The following is a 17,669-nucleotide window of genomic DNA, read 5'->3' on the forward strand; positions in this document are numbered from 1 at the left end:
AGCTGCAGAACCCACGAAATAGCAAAGGGAATGCAGGTTTCCAGCCCAGAACAGCCTGGATGGTTGCTGCAGTGCTGGGAGTGAAGCGCAGACCAGCATGGGCCACACCAGGACAGACCAGACCCAGTAGACAGGTGCAGGCCTTAGGGCCATGAATCATTGAGCTGTAGCAGTTACCAGACTTCCCAACCCATAAACGCCAAAGACCATGGAGCGAGTTAATGGGTAAACTGCTACAAAGGGTTAGAGAGCGGTCCGACCACCAGCCCTGGGGGTGGCGGAGGTGGTGTGGCAGTGGACCTCCAGTGCTCACACAGTGGGAGGAACCAAGCGGCAAACCAGAGCGGGAGTATAGGGCTTGCTTTGCCCTGCTTGGAGCTGGGTTGCAATCCCAGTTGGCACTTCTTGGGGGAGGAGGAGCACTGCTGTGGCAGAGCTTGTGGTGACTATGGTGTAGAGCAGCTCTGAAAACAGCAGCACAGCCCCTAAAACTTGGGACAAAGCACTCTGTATTCTACAAGCCGTCATACTCTGACAAAAAGCTCAAAGGTCAAGTAGTTGGCTGAGAACATGAACGGGCAGCAAAAAAGGATGCAGACTCAGACTCTACAATCTTATTTTTGGTGACAAAGAAGACCAAAACATACAGGCAGAAGAAGTCAACAAAGTCAAAGAGCCTACATCAAAAGCCTCCAAGAAAAGTATGAATTGGTCTCAGGCCATGGAAGAGCTCAAAATGGATTTGGAAAAGCAAGTAAGAGAAGTAGAGGAAAAATTGGGAAGAGAAATGAGAGTGATGCAAGAAACTCATGAAAAACAAGTCAATGACTTGCTAAAGGAGACCCCAAAAAGTATTGAAAATAACACCTTAAAAATAGACTAATCCAAATATCAAAAGAGCTCCAAAAAGCCAATGAGGAGAAGAATGCCTTGAAAGGCAGAATAAGCCAAATGGAAAAGGAGGTCCAAAAGACCTCTGAAGAAAATACTACCTTAAAAATTAGATTGGAGCAAGTGGAAGCTGGTGACTTTATGAGAAATCAAGATACAATAAAACAGAACCACAGGAATGAAAAAATGGAAGACAATGTGAAATATCTCATTGGAAAAACCACTGACCTGGAGAATAGATCCAGGAGAGATAATTTTAAAATTATTGGACTACCTGAAAGCCATGATCAAAAAAAGAGCCTAGACATCATCTTCCAAGAAATTCTCAAGGAAAACTGCCCTGATATTCTAGAGCCAGAGGGTAAAACAGAAATTGAAAGAATCCACTGATTGCCTCTTGCAAAAGATCCCCAAAAGAAACTCCTAGGAATATTGTTGCCAAATTCCAGAGTTCTGAGGTCAAGGAGAAAATACTGCAAGCAGCCAGAAAGAAACAATTTGAGTATTGTGGAAACACAATCAGGATAACACAAGATGTAGCAGCTTCTACATTAAGGGATCGAAGGGCTTGGAATATGATACTCCAGAGGTCAATGGAGCTAGGATTAAAACGAAGAATGACCTACCCAGCAAAACTGAGTGTCATGCTCCAAGGCAAAATATGGATTTTCAATAAAATAGAGGACTTTCAAGCTTTCTCAATGAAAAGACCAGAGCTGAATAGAAAATTTCACTTTCAAACACAAGAATCAAGAGAAGCATGAAAAGGTAAACAAGAAACAGAAATCATAAGGGATTTAGTAAGGTTGAACTGTTTTGTTTACATTCCTACATGGAAAGATGATGTGTATAATTCATGAGACTTTTCTCAGTATTAGGGGACTTGAAAGGAATATACATATATATATATATACACACACACATATATATGCATATATATATATGTAGACAGAGGGAGCAGGGTGAGTTGAATATGAAGGGATTTTATCTAAAAAAAATAAAATTGAGGGGTGAGAGAGAAATATATTGAGAGAGGGAGAAAGGGGGAGAGAGAATGGAGTAATTTATCTCCCATAAAAGTGGCAAGAAAAATCAGTTCTGTGGGAGGAGGGGAGAGGGCAGGTGAGAGGGAATGAGTGAATCTTACTCTCATTGGATTCAACTTGAGGAGGGAATAACATACACACTCAATTGGGTATCTTATTCCACAGGAAAGTAGGGGGAAGGGGATAAAAAAGAGAGGACGATAGAAGGGAGGGCAGATGGGGGAGGAGGTAATCAAAAGCAAATACTTTTGAAAAGGGACAGGGTCAAGGGAGAAAACTGAATAAAGGGGGACAGGATAGGAGGGAGGGAAATATAGTTAGCCTTGCACATGAGTATTGTGGAAGTCTTTTATATAATGATACATGTGTGGCCATGTTGAATTGTTTGCCTTCTTAGGGAGGGTGGGTGGGAAGGGAAGAGAGGAGAGAATTTGGAACTCAGAGTTTTAAAAGCAGATGCTCAAAAAAAAAAAGTTGTTTTGCATGTAACTGAGAAATAAGATATATAGGGAATGGGGCACAGAAATCTATTCTGCCCTACAAGAAAGTAAGGGGAAAGGGGATGAAGCAGGGAGTGGAGTGACAGAAGGGAGGGCTGACTGGGGAATGGGGCAATCAGAATATAGGCCATCTTAGAGTGGGGGAAGGGTAGAAATGGAGAGAAAATCTGTAACTCAAAATCTTGTGGAAATCAGTGTTGAAAACTAAAATATTAAATAATAAAATAATTAAGAGAGTAAAAAAAATCTTATCTTCACAACTTTGGGAAGTGGGTGCTATTGTTACTACCCCCTTTTACAGCTAAGGAAACTGAGGCAAACAGAGGACAGCTAAGTGACTTACCTAGGTCACACACCTAGTCAATGTCTGAGGCTGGATTTGAACTCAGGTCTTCTGACTCCAGTCCCAGCGTCTGATCCACTATAATACCTAGCTGCCTCTAAAAGGAAGAATTCCATTCTTTGGGGACATTATGACTTACTAATTCTATTCGATAACTCGCTTTCAGCACAATTTGATATTCCTGCAAAGCTTAAAATGGGTTTCAAATATCATCTGCCTTACCACAGAGCTTCACCCTAGACTTTGAGATCACGTTCATCAGCTCTCTCTAAAGCGCATAAAAATCTGGAGAGTTTCTGAGGCCTGAACACTGAGAAGTTGAAAAGCAGAAGGCATACTACAATATTAGCCATATCCATTAAGATAAAAAATCTTCGTAGGATTACCATCTGAGCTGAGAACCTCATGCTCTTTTCACCACTAGCAGAAATCCCCCTCTCCACGTCTGGGAAGCCCCTAACATCTCTGGCTCTCTCCTCCTCTACTCCAGGTTCTGACCAAGAAAGGTAATCTTTCTCCTCAACAAGGCCAATTCTTCATGTGGCCTTGATCCCATACTCTCTCTCGTCATCTCTGGCAGATTGGCCAGAAAATCCTCTCTCCAATCTAGAGGAATTTCTCTGTTTGGGAGAAACTGAGGAAAAATCAAACAAGAAAACTCTCTAAGCACAGATATTGGTCCAAATTCTACTGCAGGATCAAGGGAAAATAGGGAGTAGAACATTAAGAAGTCGACTGCAAAAGGATAAGATGGTTGGCAAGACAAGGAGAGGTAAAATAGGCACAAAAATGAAGGAGTAAAGTGAATTAATACGAGTGAATAGTTGGGTGCGGTAAGTTGGTGAGAGATAAGAGGCTGCGTGATAATAAGGCAAAAAGTGACTATGGAGTTGTTAAAACTAAAAAGGTTTTGAGCAAGATTGCCAAGTTATTAAGGGGTGATTTTATCTGTAAAAACTGTAACCAAGTACCTAGGGTTGGGTTTAAATAGTCATTTCTAACTGGACACATGCCACACATGCGCTCAGAAAGCACTGTGCTAGGCAAAATCATACAAGAAAAATGAAAGGGCTTGTGGGAAAAAATGGGGTGGGAGCAAAATTCCCCAAAACTTTGTCGGTGACAGGAGTCTAATAAAAATGGTTTTACAGTTTTATACATTAAATAGTTAAGGAATACAAACTACTACAGTAACTCCTGGCAGCATTTGCAACCTCAGGCCCAGCTTGGCTTGCCCCCTGGGCTGGAAAAGTCTTTTGTGAGTTGGGCAAGTGGCAACTGGTGGGAGGGAGAGTTCTGGAAGCCACCCCCATTTCTGTACACAGAAGAAATACAATACACATGGCACTTTACCCTGAAAAAGTCCTGAAGTTGGCTTGTGGAAGGGGGCCTCAGAAAAGTTTTAGCTTATGAGTTGACATCATGCATTAAGCAAATCAAAATTGTTTTATGCTCAAAGTGTTCCTTAACATGTCAATTTCAGTGCAATAAAATCACATTTTCAAAACAGCTGGGTATAACTCAACTGTACCCACAAATCGTTCAAAATACGAGAATGAAAATTTCAAGCATTACTGAGAGGAGAAACTGCACGAAGTAGCCAGTGTGTGTAATTCTGCACAACAGAGTGACTACTATCTGTGTTCCACATGTAGGCTGATCTCTCTCCTGGAGAAAGAACTGAAGAGATTCCAAGACCATCTCCACAGTTTGTTATGGAGAATTAAGTTTCAAGAGGAAAAAGAATCGAGGCTTCAACAGGAAATCTAAGATGGAGGGAAGGCTAGAGCCTTGTCATGTCAGAGAGCTGACCAGTATCAAACCAAGGAGAAAGGGGAGAAATCGGAGGTGTCAGCCAGTCAGTCAAATTTTATGAATTGCTTCTGGTGCTCAGGGTACCTTGGGGATACAAATAAAGGCAACAGATAGTCTCTGTTTTCAAGGCGCTCACTGTCTAATGATGGAGACAACACACAAAAAACTGTGTATGAACAAGACACAGAATTGTAAAAACAAAAGTAATCAATAAAATCTAGTTTTAAAAGGAGAATATATTTGCAGGAGTCTTGCAAAGCTAATCAAAAAGGTCTTTAAAACTTTAAAATACGGGAGAAGAAAACTGCTGACATCTACCCCAAGTTGGGGTCTGCCCCAAGTCTCCCCCACTCCAGTTCATCATACATTGAACCACTCAAGTGATTCTCCTTGTCCCCCCCTCACTCAGTAAACTCCAGCGGTTTCCTATCACCCCCAGAGTCAAATACAAAATGTTCTGTTCATCCCCTAGGCCCCTTCTCCCTTTCCAGTCTTCTTACAGTTTACTCTCTTGACACTTACTCTTTTCAAATAGTGTCACCTCCATCTTCCGGCTCTGGGCGTTCTCTCTGGCCTTCCCCCAGGCCTGGAATGCTCTCCCTCTTCTGCTCCAACTACTGACCTCCCTGGCTTCCTCTAAGTCTCAACTAAAATCCTACCATGTACAAGAAGCCTTCCCTAACACCTCTTCATTCCAGCGCCTTCCCTCGGTTACTTTTTGCTTTGTATATATTTACATATTGTTTGCCCCCTTAGAGTGTGAGCTCCTTGAGAGCACTGTCTTTTGCCTCTTTTTGTATTCCCAGCACTTAACACAGTACTTGGCATATAGTAAACACTAAATAAATGTTTATGATTGATTGACCGCAGGCAGTTGGGGCTCAAAAAGAGACTTCTGACAGCTTTCCTCCTCCCCTCCCCCCATTCTTTTGCAGACTATAAATACACTAAATAAATCCTTTGATATCCTGGATCTTCATTTCTCCCCAGGCTATTTTGCCAGGCCCCAAGAACCTCATGATTCTGGAATCCCACTCCAGCCCTGGAATTTGGACAATAGAAATACCCTCAGCCTTTAGCTCTCCCCTTCTGATCCAGTGGCTATTCCCAGACCCTGCACTGAGAGGACCCACAGGTCAGCTGGGTCTCCATTTCTCTGCTCCTCCCACTGGTACCTTCACCTTCTCCCTCTCCTCTTCGGTTTCATTCTAGGCACTGTCTTCCTCCATCAGAACGTAAAACCTCCTTCAGGACAGAAATTTTCTTGTCTTTGTGTCGCTCCAGTGTTTCCAGCCTCCTCACACCTCACCACCCGGCAGCCCGCACTCTTGGATCCAGCGACCCCGGTCTGGCTGTTCCACGTCCCTGGCCATCCCCCGGGCCTACAACGCTCTTCCTCCACCCCAACTACTGACCTCCCCAGCTTCTGCAGGAAGCCTTCCCTCGCGCCTCTAAAGCCTTTGTTCTGCGGTTACTCCCACCATATTCTGGCTCGTCTTTGTACGGTGTTCTGAGCTCAGGGACTATCCTCGGCCTCTCTCTGTGAGCCGGGCACAGCGCGGGGCACATGGTCCAGCTCACCACTGGCCAGAACTTTTTGGACTCCTGGCTCTCGTACAGTGCCCGGTGTGGAATGCTCACTACTCCCTATCGACTGCGCAGGGAGGAACGTCTGGGGCGGGGAGATGATGCCCCTTGCTCCTGGGAGGCTGATAATGGGTTTAATGAGGCTGGAAGGACCGGGCGTGGGGTTAAGGACACCCGGACCAGCGCTTTGGCTGCAGGATGGGCGGATGCCCCAGCAGCACCCGCGGTCGTCCCGGTGTGGGGGGGGAGGGCTGGGGGCCCGGGGTGACCCCGCGGGGAGGGGCCGAGCGAGGGCCGGGGGGCGCCACACTCTGCACTCGAAGGGAGCTCCTCGCGCCGTCTACACCTCATCCTAGCGCATTTAGGGTTAGGGTTAGAGCCGCTTCCTTTGTGCGCCCACAATCCCGTTATTCCAGAGGCCTCCTCCGCTTTCCCCTCCCTCACCCACCCCTCCGCCAGGAGGTCCCCACTTTACTAAGAAGGGACCTGGGGTCGCAGAGCTCTTGCCCCTCGGACCACCGATGAATTTGACCTCGAACTCGCTGTTCTGCCCTTCCCCCCAACCCTGAATAGCATTGGGGGCGGGGTCAACGCGGAGCGGGGCGGGGATCTGGGGAGGCGCCAGCAGCCCCACCCGGCCCTACCCCCACCCCCAGGCACCACGTGGCAGGGCCGGGCGCAGCTGCCCCACCTGCTCCGGGGGCGCTGGCCGGGGGGCTGGGCCCGCTGCTGCTCCACCACGCGGGGCCGGGGCTACTGCTGGGCCCGGGCCCGGACCAGGAGCTGCAGCCGCCGGGGAAGGGCCGGCCGCGCTCGGCCGAGCCGCAGACCGGAGTCTGCCGAGGGCCCGAAGGCTGGAGCCCTCTCGCGGGTGAGGGGAAGCCCCACGGCCGTGAACATGAGGGACTCGGGGCCTCGGACCTAGACATGCTTCTCGTGGGAGCCCTGCCCCTCTCTGACGCGTCACACACGGAGGGCCCGAACCGGGGAGAAGCTAAGGGCGCAGGCGCAGATGGTCACATGGCCGCGCCCGGCGACGGAGCCCCGCCCCCTCCCACCAGGCCTCTGGGCTGGAGCGAGACGCCAAGGACACGCCCAGCTGAGGCGGAAATAGACCCGGAAGGGGAATCAGGAGTTGGGTCAGTCATTGGCACAGCTGGAGCAGAAAAACAAGGCCAAGCATCTTGGACTGGGCGCTCCAGGAGGAAGCACGTGACCAGTGGGGGAGGAGCCGGCTGTGCGTCCCAGGTAGCCACGTGCCCTGAGGCTCATTACTGAGCCGCCTAGCCTTGGATTGCGGTGAAACTGGGCTTGGCCAAATGGAAGCCAAGGATGCCGTGAGAAGTCAGAAAATACGCCAAAAAACCTGGAAAATTGGACAAGCTATGAAATACCATGTCGGAAGAAAAGCAACTGACTTGGAGAACAGATCAAGGGGGGGTAATTTAAGCAGAGAACTACATGGAAGACATTTTTAAGTATTCCTAAAACTGCCCTGGTAAACCCCAAAATGAATGAAACCTCCAATCTCAGCCAAAATCCAGAGCTCCCAGGTAAAGGAATCAGCACTGCAAACAGCCAGAAACAAAGAATTCAAGTGCCATGAAGCCAGTTAGGAGTGCAGATTTAAGTCACCACAATAAAGAACAGAAAGCTTGGAATACTCTAAAAGGCAAAGGATCTAGAATTACAGTGATCAATAACTTACCCAGCAAAACTTTATATTGGCAGGAGACAAGTGGGTGGAATAGGGAACGGACTTTCAAGCATTGATGACAAGACTAGAGCTGAATAGAAATACTGACATTCAAATATGGAACTTAAGTATAAAAAGGAAAATGTGAGTGAGAAACCATGAAGGGCAGTGTTCTCTCTAAACTGGGGACCACACGCTGATTGAGATGCTGCTACCCATACTCAATTGTTGTAACACAACTGAATTTTTCTAATAAAAATATTGCTGATTCTAAATCATTATTTACATGGTTTTTGCTTACCTTCCCTGATGCTCTACATGGTCTTAACTGGTTTACCTGACATTGGTTTGGTCCAGTTAGGTCATTGATCTTGGCTGGCCAACAAGCCTAATTAGAAATTCACTAGGTTGCTTTTCTAGTTCCAAGTGGATAGGAAAAATCACAATTTTAGAATGATTGCCTTGCTAGGGTGATTCAGTGGCAAAAAACGGCCTTTTTGTTTTGCAAGACTAAAAGAACCATATCAAGGTGAAGCCACCTTCAGGAAAGGAAAATCCACCTTGTAAATAATGACTGTTGATGTGAATATTGTACTTAACATATCCCAATTTCCATTCTGCTCTCACCGGGACTGTCTTTAGGCCTCATTACTATTACACCTGTGCAATGCCAGACCAGGCAGTCTTCCCAACCCAACTTACCCAACCATAGGTAGTTTCATCAGTAAGTGCAATTCTCAGTCACTGCTATGAGATGTGGGGTGGCATCCTCCTCTATAAATGTCCTCCAACAGGACCATCTTGAGGTAGATTGCAAGGTTATACAAAATGTTCTGCACTTTTGATGCATCTACCCTAAAGCAACCTCCTTGAAAGCATGACAGCAGCCAACACCAGTCCATGTGAAACCTGGATATTCTCTATGGACAACAATCCAGGCAGACACAAAATCTCTACCGGAGTAGGCACATTTTATTCTCAAATTTTTCCATGCTAGGATGAAAACTATCTCCACATGAGCTTAAAATCATTCAACACACTACTGTTTGGACAGCTTTCTGAGACATGTACAAAGTGTATGCAATATATGTGGGCAAGTACATAACTTTTCCTACTCCATTTACAGTTGCAAGTCTATGCAACAAATCCATCCCTTTCCAAGTGAAAGAGGTTACATCATTAAGTTTATATAAGAATGCTAATGACAAAAGACTTCAAGCTCACATAAAGAAGGGCTTTCCATTTATGGTGGGCTTTTGTGAAGAGCAACTAAAAATGACATATTATTTACACATCAAAAATTCTAAAACTTGGCAATCATTTCCAAAGGCATTACATGCATAAAATACTGCAACACTAAGCTAGTGTTTTTTCCTGCTTCTGGAAATGACCCATCACATGCTTCAAGTACCATTAACCTATTGCACTAAGAATTAGATAGCATTACAGTGAATCATCTGAAGTATTAGAACAAAGTTGCTTTTTACAATATATATAGAACATAAATATATAACTATATAATTTATTAAAATTAATTTGCCACAATGTACAAAATAAGACCAATTCACCAAAATGCTCATCTTTTTTGCTATATTCATATGCATATTTGAAAAATCAAAGATGATAAAAATACAAGTCTCATGGAGTAGAACAAGTCTAGTTCACAAGTTCTGGCTGAACATTTATTCTTCGAAGTGCTTCCTCAGGCATGCAAAACACAGGATTGACTGGCTTGATTTGTTCATCTCCTAAGAGAGAAAGTCCAGCAATTCCAAATAAAGTATGAAAAGGGTCCACCTATTTGGGAAGAAAGCAAGGTCAGTAACCACACAGTTCTTTGGTAAATTTACAAGTTCAGCTACAAAAGACCCCCAGAAAGCCATGTAAAGCTCTGCAAAGTAAACTAGTAACATTAAAGTAAAGGTGTAGGTGTTATTTACAAAGTCCAGTTTAAGTGGCAGCTAGGTGGCCCAGCAGTAGAGCACTGGCCCCGGAGTCAGGAGGACCTGAGTTCCAATGCGGCCAGACACTAGACACATGTACTAGCTGTGACCTTGAGCAGATCACTTAACCCCAATTGCCCTGCCAAAAAAAACAAACAAACAAACAAAAAAAAAAACCAGTTTAAACAAATTCTGGCATAGAGGAAACCAGTCCATTTAATTAAGTAAAATTTATTCTGGTATAAACCAAAAGACCTAAATACACAAGTTGTACTCTTGACATAACATGTTACTTTTAAAACGGCAAGCTTTCTTTACCTCAATCTCCTTAGCAAATAAATCCCTGAGGAATTACAGCCCCATAGCCTTTTCCAAGAGTGGTTTCTGCCCACCCAGCCCAAATCACATCACTGTTTAGAAATGTCTAATTATACCATTTTAAGTAGGTACGTGAATTAAATCCATAATACTCTCAATGGCATTATCTTGCCTAATTTTCCATGTGTTCTGTCTAAACTTGTGAACAGCCCTGTAGTAAGGTAAATCTCCCCTCCCCACTGCCCCCACAAAAAATTTGTATTGAAATTTGTTGAAAAAAAAAAGAAAGAATTTCGAAGGCTACCTCCTCATCCTGTTGTACAATTCAAGAACTTGGAGAGGGAGGGCCTCCTCCATGGCCATATATAGTAGTTAACACTAATTATTAAATAACAAAAACCTCATGCTTTTGAGAATTTCCCAACTTCTTCAAATTCAGCACTTTACTTTCATCTCCGGAAATGACACAAAAACCATGGGGAGAACTCACCATATCCCCTGGCCTATCTGCAAATCCTCCAGTCTCTTCATCTTGACAAGCTAAGATGAAACCGCGCAATTTTTCTCGGTCAATCCAGTGAAGCCTTCCAATTATTTTCAAAGAAGCCAAGACCCACCAAGAATAACATACATCTGGTAACTGAAGTGGGGAAAAAGGTATGAACATTTGTTTCTGACAACTATGCATCCCTTTACCAAATCCAATGACCCAGATGGATGAGAAATCTGCTAAGTATTAAGAAACTGGTAGATTTAATAGGCCAATGAAAATAGCCAGCGAAAAATAAAACACACAAAAGGAAAAATTTCTAAGCCCCCTTAAAATTGAATGTCGAAACTGCTTAAGATAGGGCCTTTCTTAAGGTCCTGATATTCACAACGGGCAGCTAAGAATTACAAGGGAAAGGGAATAGAAAAGCTCCTCCAAGCACAAGACTTATTTGGTATGAAGATGACTCTTGGTTCTAGAGGCCTCGAAAGGTGGTAGTAAGAGTTTAAATCTAGGCAAGGGGCAGATCAACTTGAACTAGAGAGGGAGGGGGACTAGCAATTACATTCAAAACTGGATGCTAGGTGGACCACAGCTTCACGCCTGGGACAACTCTCTACCAATATTTAAAATGTAACAAAATATCCTTTATGGGATATAAAAATCCAGCTTTCAAAAAATGGGTTTATGTTGTAAAAGCATTAAGGTGATGTTTTATTTCTGAATTCCATTGACAGATAAGACAAAAGGGGTCAAGGGAAAGCTCTTCAGGGGAGTGCCAATTCTTAGGATTCTAACGATTATGTTACCTTCTCTGGTCGTCCATTGAGTCCACCAGATGGTAACTGGCGTTCACAAAGCCACCAACCAAGCAAATCAGAATTGACTTGATGCAACTGGCTAGTGATAGCCAGAAATCCTGTGCAACAATAGATCTAAAATTACAGACATAAAGTTCATGTCCATAAACTTTATTTTGACTTCCATACTACAGGATTGCTGCTAAATTAGGGATGACTTAGAAAATTAAATATTAAGCCCCAGAGAGGAAATTTTACTCAACGATTTGTGACCTGTCAGCACAAACTCATCTTTGCCCCCCTGTATCTTAATGTATTTTAAATGGTAATTAGTACACTTGAATATAGGTAGGAATGTCTAGTACTGTGTACATCCAACTCTACAACCACTGGAATATGAAGATAATCATGATTTTCAGTAGAGAAACAAGGTGACAAGAGCTCCTGCCGCCTAAGTCACCTACACTGCCACGGGCTAAACCAGCTTGCTAAAGTGCTTCTGGTTGCTAGGAATGGTAGGATCTAACCCAGGAAGGGGGTGGTAGCCAATTCCAGAAAAATAGATGAAATTTAGTTAACTGTATAAAAAAAAAGCTCTACCACTGAAAAGCACATCATGTGACTTGGAATAGTGCCTGAATGCTCCAGCACTAGTGGGAAATCACTTACCTGCCCAGCATGGGACTCAGAGCCTGGTCTGCACCCAAATCCACCATCAAAGTTCATGCAGGATAAAACGAATTCTATTGCCTTTTCAATATTGATGGCATCTAGCTTCCCCTACACGACAGAAAGTTTTTTTCAATGAAATTTCAAAGACAGGTCAGATATTAAAGTTCATCACTCCGATACAGTATTTAAAACTTACCAGAAGGGCTAACGTTGCCACAGCACAAAAAGAAAATCTTGTATCAATCTCTCCTGGGGAAAAAAGGCGTTAGAATTTAAACAACCCAGTAAATACTTCGAGGATCACATTAGATTAACATCTGCTACCTTCCATATTCCACAGCCACCACTCCTCCAGTTAGGAAAACTGAAAATGCCAATCCGGTCCCCAGCTCAAGTCCATACAGCACCTGCACTAAACTCTTCTCACCATACCATCTTATTTGACACTCAGGAGGCTGGGAGGTTAGGGGAGGCAGGCTCTGACTAGTCTCAAGGCCACAGAGCTAGCTAATCAGAGCAATCCTAGAATAAATTCAAAAATGTCTTGGGAGCACAGGAAGGGATAACTACCCCCCAAAACTAGATTTTCACATCCCATCAAGCAGCTGGTACCCAGTCAATCCCTTTCCTGGACAGCACAGCCTGCACTGTGTCAGCAAGGTGAAAGGATTTAGTTTACATTTCTAAGGTAAAATGCTTTCTCTTTCCCTCTTCACTCAAATATTCAGCAAGTTTGTAAAGTTTTCTCTTATTTCTATTCCCTCCTTTCCAGTGCAGATTCTTTTAAAAAGAAAATACCAAGAAACTTTACAAAGCCACCAAATATCAGGGGGGAAATTTACCTACCTTATCATCCTAGACTTGCCCCCTCTGATCCAGTGCTCACGTATGATGAAATATAATTACTACAGTGCATGCTGGAACTTCCAGCAGACAAGACATAGCTCCAAACAGACCAGCTGCTTAGTGGGACCTGAAAAGATGGCAAACTTTAAAAGTTTAATTTCTTTTTAAGGTCCCACATTCACATGGACACATTAACCTGCTAAGTCAGCTCCTAATAACAAGCTGAAAAGCAGCCTAGCAAGAATACTAATTTCTCTCTTCACACCTATTGAAAAAAGGACTGGCTTCTAAATGTACTCTTTACTTGCACTCAAGGTCTATTCTGACAGTGCAATCCTGGTCATTATGGCTTAACTGACATAAAAGGCATTACCCCAGATGTCTCCAGCAAAGGACCCATCTTCTTTCTGTAGACTTTGCACATATTCAACAACTTTATTTACATCAATAACATTAAGACTATCATAAAGAGTAAGAATCTGCAAAATAAAAAGTGCAGTTATTGCTAAATTTGACGTCAATGACCTTCACAACATTCTTTACAAACAGCCCAATTTTCTGAAATTTAATTAGGCCCTTTCCAATGCATCTTAAAGACTGTCTGTTTTTCCTGTTTTGATTATTAAGAATTAAAAGAAAAGAGCACATTTTTCAGTTAATTTTTAAGCAATTATTTAGTGCCTACTTAGTACAAAAGTACTAGGCATACAAAGTGAAAACCAAAGAGCCCACACCACTGGGGAACTAATCCACGTGGTGGATTCTACTTGCTGGGAACATTGTGGTCATCAGGTGTCCACTCCAATCCTCTTAACAGGATATTTCAACTTCAGATCATCTAATCAGAATGCCACCATTTTAAAGAGGAAACAAGTTCAGAAAAGGACCTTCTCTTCCCCTGAATTCTGCAAGTGAGGGAAGACTTGGGACTTCTGTTGTTTTCAGTAATTTTCTGTATTCTTATTCCAGAGATTCAAGGTGCCTTGCTTACAAATAACCATGTCAGTCATGCCATAGTTCTCCACTAAAAAGTGTGATGGTCCCAAAGAGGGTGAGTTATGCCCACAATCACACAGCAAGTTGGTGGCAGAACTAGGACCACAAGAATTACACCTCCTACTTCTCAGTCCTCGCTACTTTATTATTCTAATTATCAACTGGAGAGAGTAAAACTTCACATTAGGATCTAAGGAACGTCTCATTAGGGATGAAAGTTATCATGCAAAATTAATTTTCAAGGTCTCAGCGTAATTCTAGAGCTAAAGGAGTGATCTGCATCAACTTTAGATTCAGCTAATACATGCCGTCACATCACTGACCTTGAAGGTAACAGATTTAATTTCAAAACAGCCTTACGTAAAAATTGTCCAAGACTATTAGGCCATCTAAACTGATAAGATAGAATTAGGGCCAGGCTTCAAATAAAAAAGGAAGGGACCATGTTTACCTGAATAGCACTAAGAGTGTACAAAAGGTGAGGATCATGGCCGAGGCTGGCACTGATACCACCACACTCATGCTGGCATGCCTTTATGAATGTGAGGATTTCCTCTCGATTCATCCGATGAAGCTGTCCCATTAGATCCATCACTGTTAGTCCCCAGTAGATTCCACTCATCCTCAAGTATTCAGACATACAGTATTCCTGAAGTGTACATTACTCACATTGTATCATATTAGACAATAGCATTACATGGCACATTGATACTACTGTATATAGTTTATGCAACATGGTAACCATTTTGTTTCCAAGGGCGGATGTGTTTTATAGTAATTCACTTTCTGACACAGACTTCAATAACCTGAAAAGGTTCAATTTTAGCTATGATTCTCGGTACTACAGAATACATACAATACTAAGATTGATGAAAAGCAATTTCTACCCTCAAGGACTTTGCAACTTACTGGATAAAATAAGGAAATTAAGGTTCAAATCTAACATTAATTTGGTTCAGAGAAAGACCCCCGCAAATAAAGTCACCAGGAGCCCCTTTAATCTGCAGGACAAAGGCACTCATCTTTCTAGCATGATGACCTCACTGGACAAGTCCCAATTATCCCATTAGGGAGTCAAGCACACATCATAATTCTTTCCTTTCTTCTGCTAAGAGGAATCCTCCTTTCCTTGGTTTTAAAGCTTAGGGAGTTGAAAAAAGTGACTTCTTGGAAGGTTCGAAACTTGCCTTAGCAAATGACTCATTAACTACTGGTGTGGGTGCCTAGGTGGTGCTGTGGATACAGGCCTGGAGTCTGCCCTAAAGACACTAACTCGCTGTGCGAACCTAGACAAGGCAATCCACCCTGTTCACCTCACTGTGAGATGAGAGATGAGAAGAAAACGGTAAACCATTCTAAAATCTTTGCCACAAAAACCCGACATGGGGTCATGAAGAGTTGGTAATGACTGAGCTACTACAAAGCAAACGTTTAAGAGTTCGCTGTAAAGCTTAATAATAACGTCAACAGAAATAAGCCAAAATTTACCTACGTTAAAAAATGCTTTTCTTCCCCAAATTTTAACGCAATTGTAAAAAACCCTTTACCCTTCTCTTTAATGACTAGCTAGAACAGTCAGATGGTTTTCTTATTTAATATTAAGGGACTTATCAAAAATTTTAATGACAAAACGATCAAGACACTGGAATTTACAAAGGCACCACGTCAGGCTGAAAGGTGTCAGTCATGCTTAGAGATCTGGTATCTGCTCAAATTTAGCTTTTCTGGCTGTTACCTCCTGCTCCGGGGCTGTACAAAGCTGCCCCGAAGACGGGACATGCACTGGGAGCAGAATCTGAACTCAGGTCTTCCTGACTCCACGTTCAAAATGTTTTTACGTACAGCTGACTAACAACGTTTTAAAGGCCTTTACTTCCCCTCCCTTAAAAGGCCACCTTCAACCTCTCCTAGGTGCCGGAGGCCAAGCCAGAGACTGTGTCGGCGGCGCTCCAGCGTCTGCAGAGAAGCTGCCCCCTCCCCTTCCCAAAGGCCAGCCGCTCGATCCGAGGTCTCAGAGTAATTCTAGAGCTCGCGTGGAAGCGGCATCAGCGCCCATCAGCTAATACATGCCAAGCATCATCGACCTCCACCGTGGCCGGCTTGGGGCGCCACCCCCTGCTCCCCACCCCGGAGGCAGGCACGCACGTAGTCGTCCTTTTTGGCCCCGTAAGACGAGATGTAGCCGGCGTGCTTGTCCAGCAGCAGCGTGTCCGGCGCGTCCGGCCTCAGCACCACGTCCTTCTCGGGCGTCCCCTGCGAGGACGAGACCACACTGAGCGCGAGCCAGCTCTGCGGCGTCCGGCCCGGGCCGAGCGGCCACCACGACCGTCCTCCCGCCGCCTCGGGGACCCGCGGGGCCTGGAGCCCCGAACGGCCCAGCCCCCAACAGGCCCCCGAGGAGACATGGCGCCCACAGAGGCGGTCACCCCGCCCCAGCCACCCCCAAGGCCCTGGAGCGGCCCACCGCCTCCTCCGAGGCTCTTCCCACCCACGGGGAGGCGGCCCGGGGCAGCTGAGGCCGGAACGGTGAATGCCCCAGGCCCGGCCCACGAGCCGCCTTCGGGCCGGCGGGGAAACGAGACTCACCATGGCGGAGTCCGGAAGGAAAGGGCGAGGACAGCGGCCGGTACCCCAAGTCATTCGGCGCCTGCGTCAGCACGCACGCAGGCCCCAATCGCGCCGCCGGCGTAGGTGGCCCCCTCCCGCCCGAAGGACCTCCCTGCTCCTCGAGGTGTCCGCGCCGCTGCCTGCTCAGAAAGGCCTCGGGCGCATGCGTGGACGCCGGTAGTTTCCCTCCGGCGTAGGGCCGGTCTCTGGGGTAACCTAAAACAGAGGCTCGTTTATGGCTTTAGGATTCTATTTGTGGCCGCTAGGGGACGCCAAAGTTTACAGAGCGCTGAGCCTGGCGTCTGGAAGGCTTGGGTTCAAATGCAGCCTGCGTGACTGTGGGGAAGGCTCCACCCCCTCCCCCCATGGTCACTGGGAAGGCCTTCGTCCACGCAGCCGTCCCTGTCATTGATAGATCCAGGAGGCCTTCCCGTCCGGCCCCTCCTCCCGCACAGGAGGACCCTGAGGCTGAGCAAGGCTCGAGGCGCCCTGCGCGGGTCCCAGAAGCAGAAAGTGCCCGGAGCAGGAGTAAAGCCCAGGGCACGTTCCAAAGGAAGCGCCCCTCTCCAAATGTGCACGGGACTTTCCTCAAGACAATGGGCTGTTGAGAAGGGGGCTTCGAATCTCCCGCCCCTTTAGTCGATCATCCCACGCCTATGAAGCCAGGCCAGGGCGGCTGGGTGGCTCAGGACATAGAGTGCCAGGGCTGGAAACAGGAAGACCCAAGTTCGACTCTGACCTCAGACTCAGCCGTGTGACCTGGGCAGGGCACTTCACCCTGTTTGCCCCAAATGAACTGGAGAAGCAAGTGGAAGACCAGTCTCACATCTTTGCCAAGGAGACCTCAGATGGGGCCCCGCAGAGTCAGACATGAGGGAACATCTTTCCTCATTAGGCGGAGCTGCCCTTCTCCCCGGTGTATGCCCTCCTACCTGTCTCTGCCAGTTTCCAATGACGTCTCATTATTCCTGCTGCTGCTGTCCCTACAGGGCATGCCTGTCTTGTGTTTGCATTCCTCTAGTGCCTGCTTCGGGTCCATCTTTGGTGCTTTCAATTTCACATATTTGTTTATTAAGTGCCTACTATTTGCAAAGCTTGGTGCTAGGAGCTAAGCAATCC

General features: G+C 45.4%; 2 protein-coding genes and 2 non-coding genes across 4 annotated transcripts in view; all 4 read right to left on the bottom strand.

Moving 5' to 3' along the window:
* The window catches only part of MSH4 (mutS homolog 4), a 103,197-nt gene extending 98,055 nt beyond the window's left edge, over nucleotides 1–5,142 (bottom strand). Inside the window, exon 1 of the mRNA XM_036754139.1 lies at nucleotides 5,118–5,142. Within this exon, the coding sequence (XP_036610034.1) occupies nucleotides 5,118–5,142 (25 nt within the window). The remainder of the gene's footprint in view (nucleotides 1–5,117) is intronic.
* A 3,688-nt stretch (nucleotides 5,143–8,830) lies between these two features.
* RABGGTB (Rab geranylgeranyltransferase subunit beta) lies at nucleotides 8,831–16,586 on the bottom strand. Its single transcript, XM_036755854.1, has 9 exons — nucleotides 16,530–16,586; nucleotides 16,089–16,196; nucleotides 14,395–14,592; nucleotides 13,321–13,426; nucleotides 12,298–12,350; nucleotides 12,099–12,209; nucleotides 11,439–11,564; nucleotides 10,630–10,779; nucleotides 8,831–9,675 (listed from the first exon to the last, which is right to left on the bottom strand). The coding sequence occupies exons 1-9, from the start codon at nucleotides 16,581–16,583 to the stop codon at nucleotides 9,535–9,537; spliced, it is 1,047 nt and encodes a 348-aa protein (XP_036611749.1). The 5' UTR covers nucleotides 16,584–16,586; the 3' UTR covers nucleotides 8,831–9,534.
* Nucleotides 14,184–14,267, bottom strand: LOC118849309. The gene has a single exon (XR_005010356.1). It is a non-coding gene; the product is annotated as a small nucleolar RNA SNORD45 (small nucleolar RNA).
* On the bottom strand, nucleotides 15,949–16,028 carry LOC118849310. The gene has a single exon (XR_005010357.1). It is a non-coding gene; the product is annotated as a small nucleolar RNA SNORD45 (small nucleolar RNA).
* Nucleotides 16,587–17,669: the final 1,083 nt, after the last annotated feature.

The sequence above is a fragment of the Trichosurus vulpecula genome, chromosome 4 (genome assembly GCF_011100635.1).
Source record: "Trichosurus vulpecula isolate mTriVul1 chromosome 4, mTriVul1.pri, whole genome shotgun sequence".
Taxonomy (NCBI): Eukaryota; Metazoa; Chordata; class Mammalia; order Diprotodontia; family Phalangeridae; genus Trichosurus; species Trichosurus vulpecula.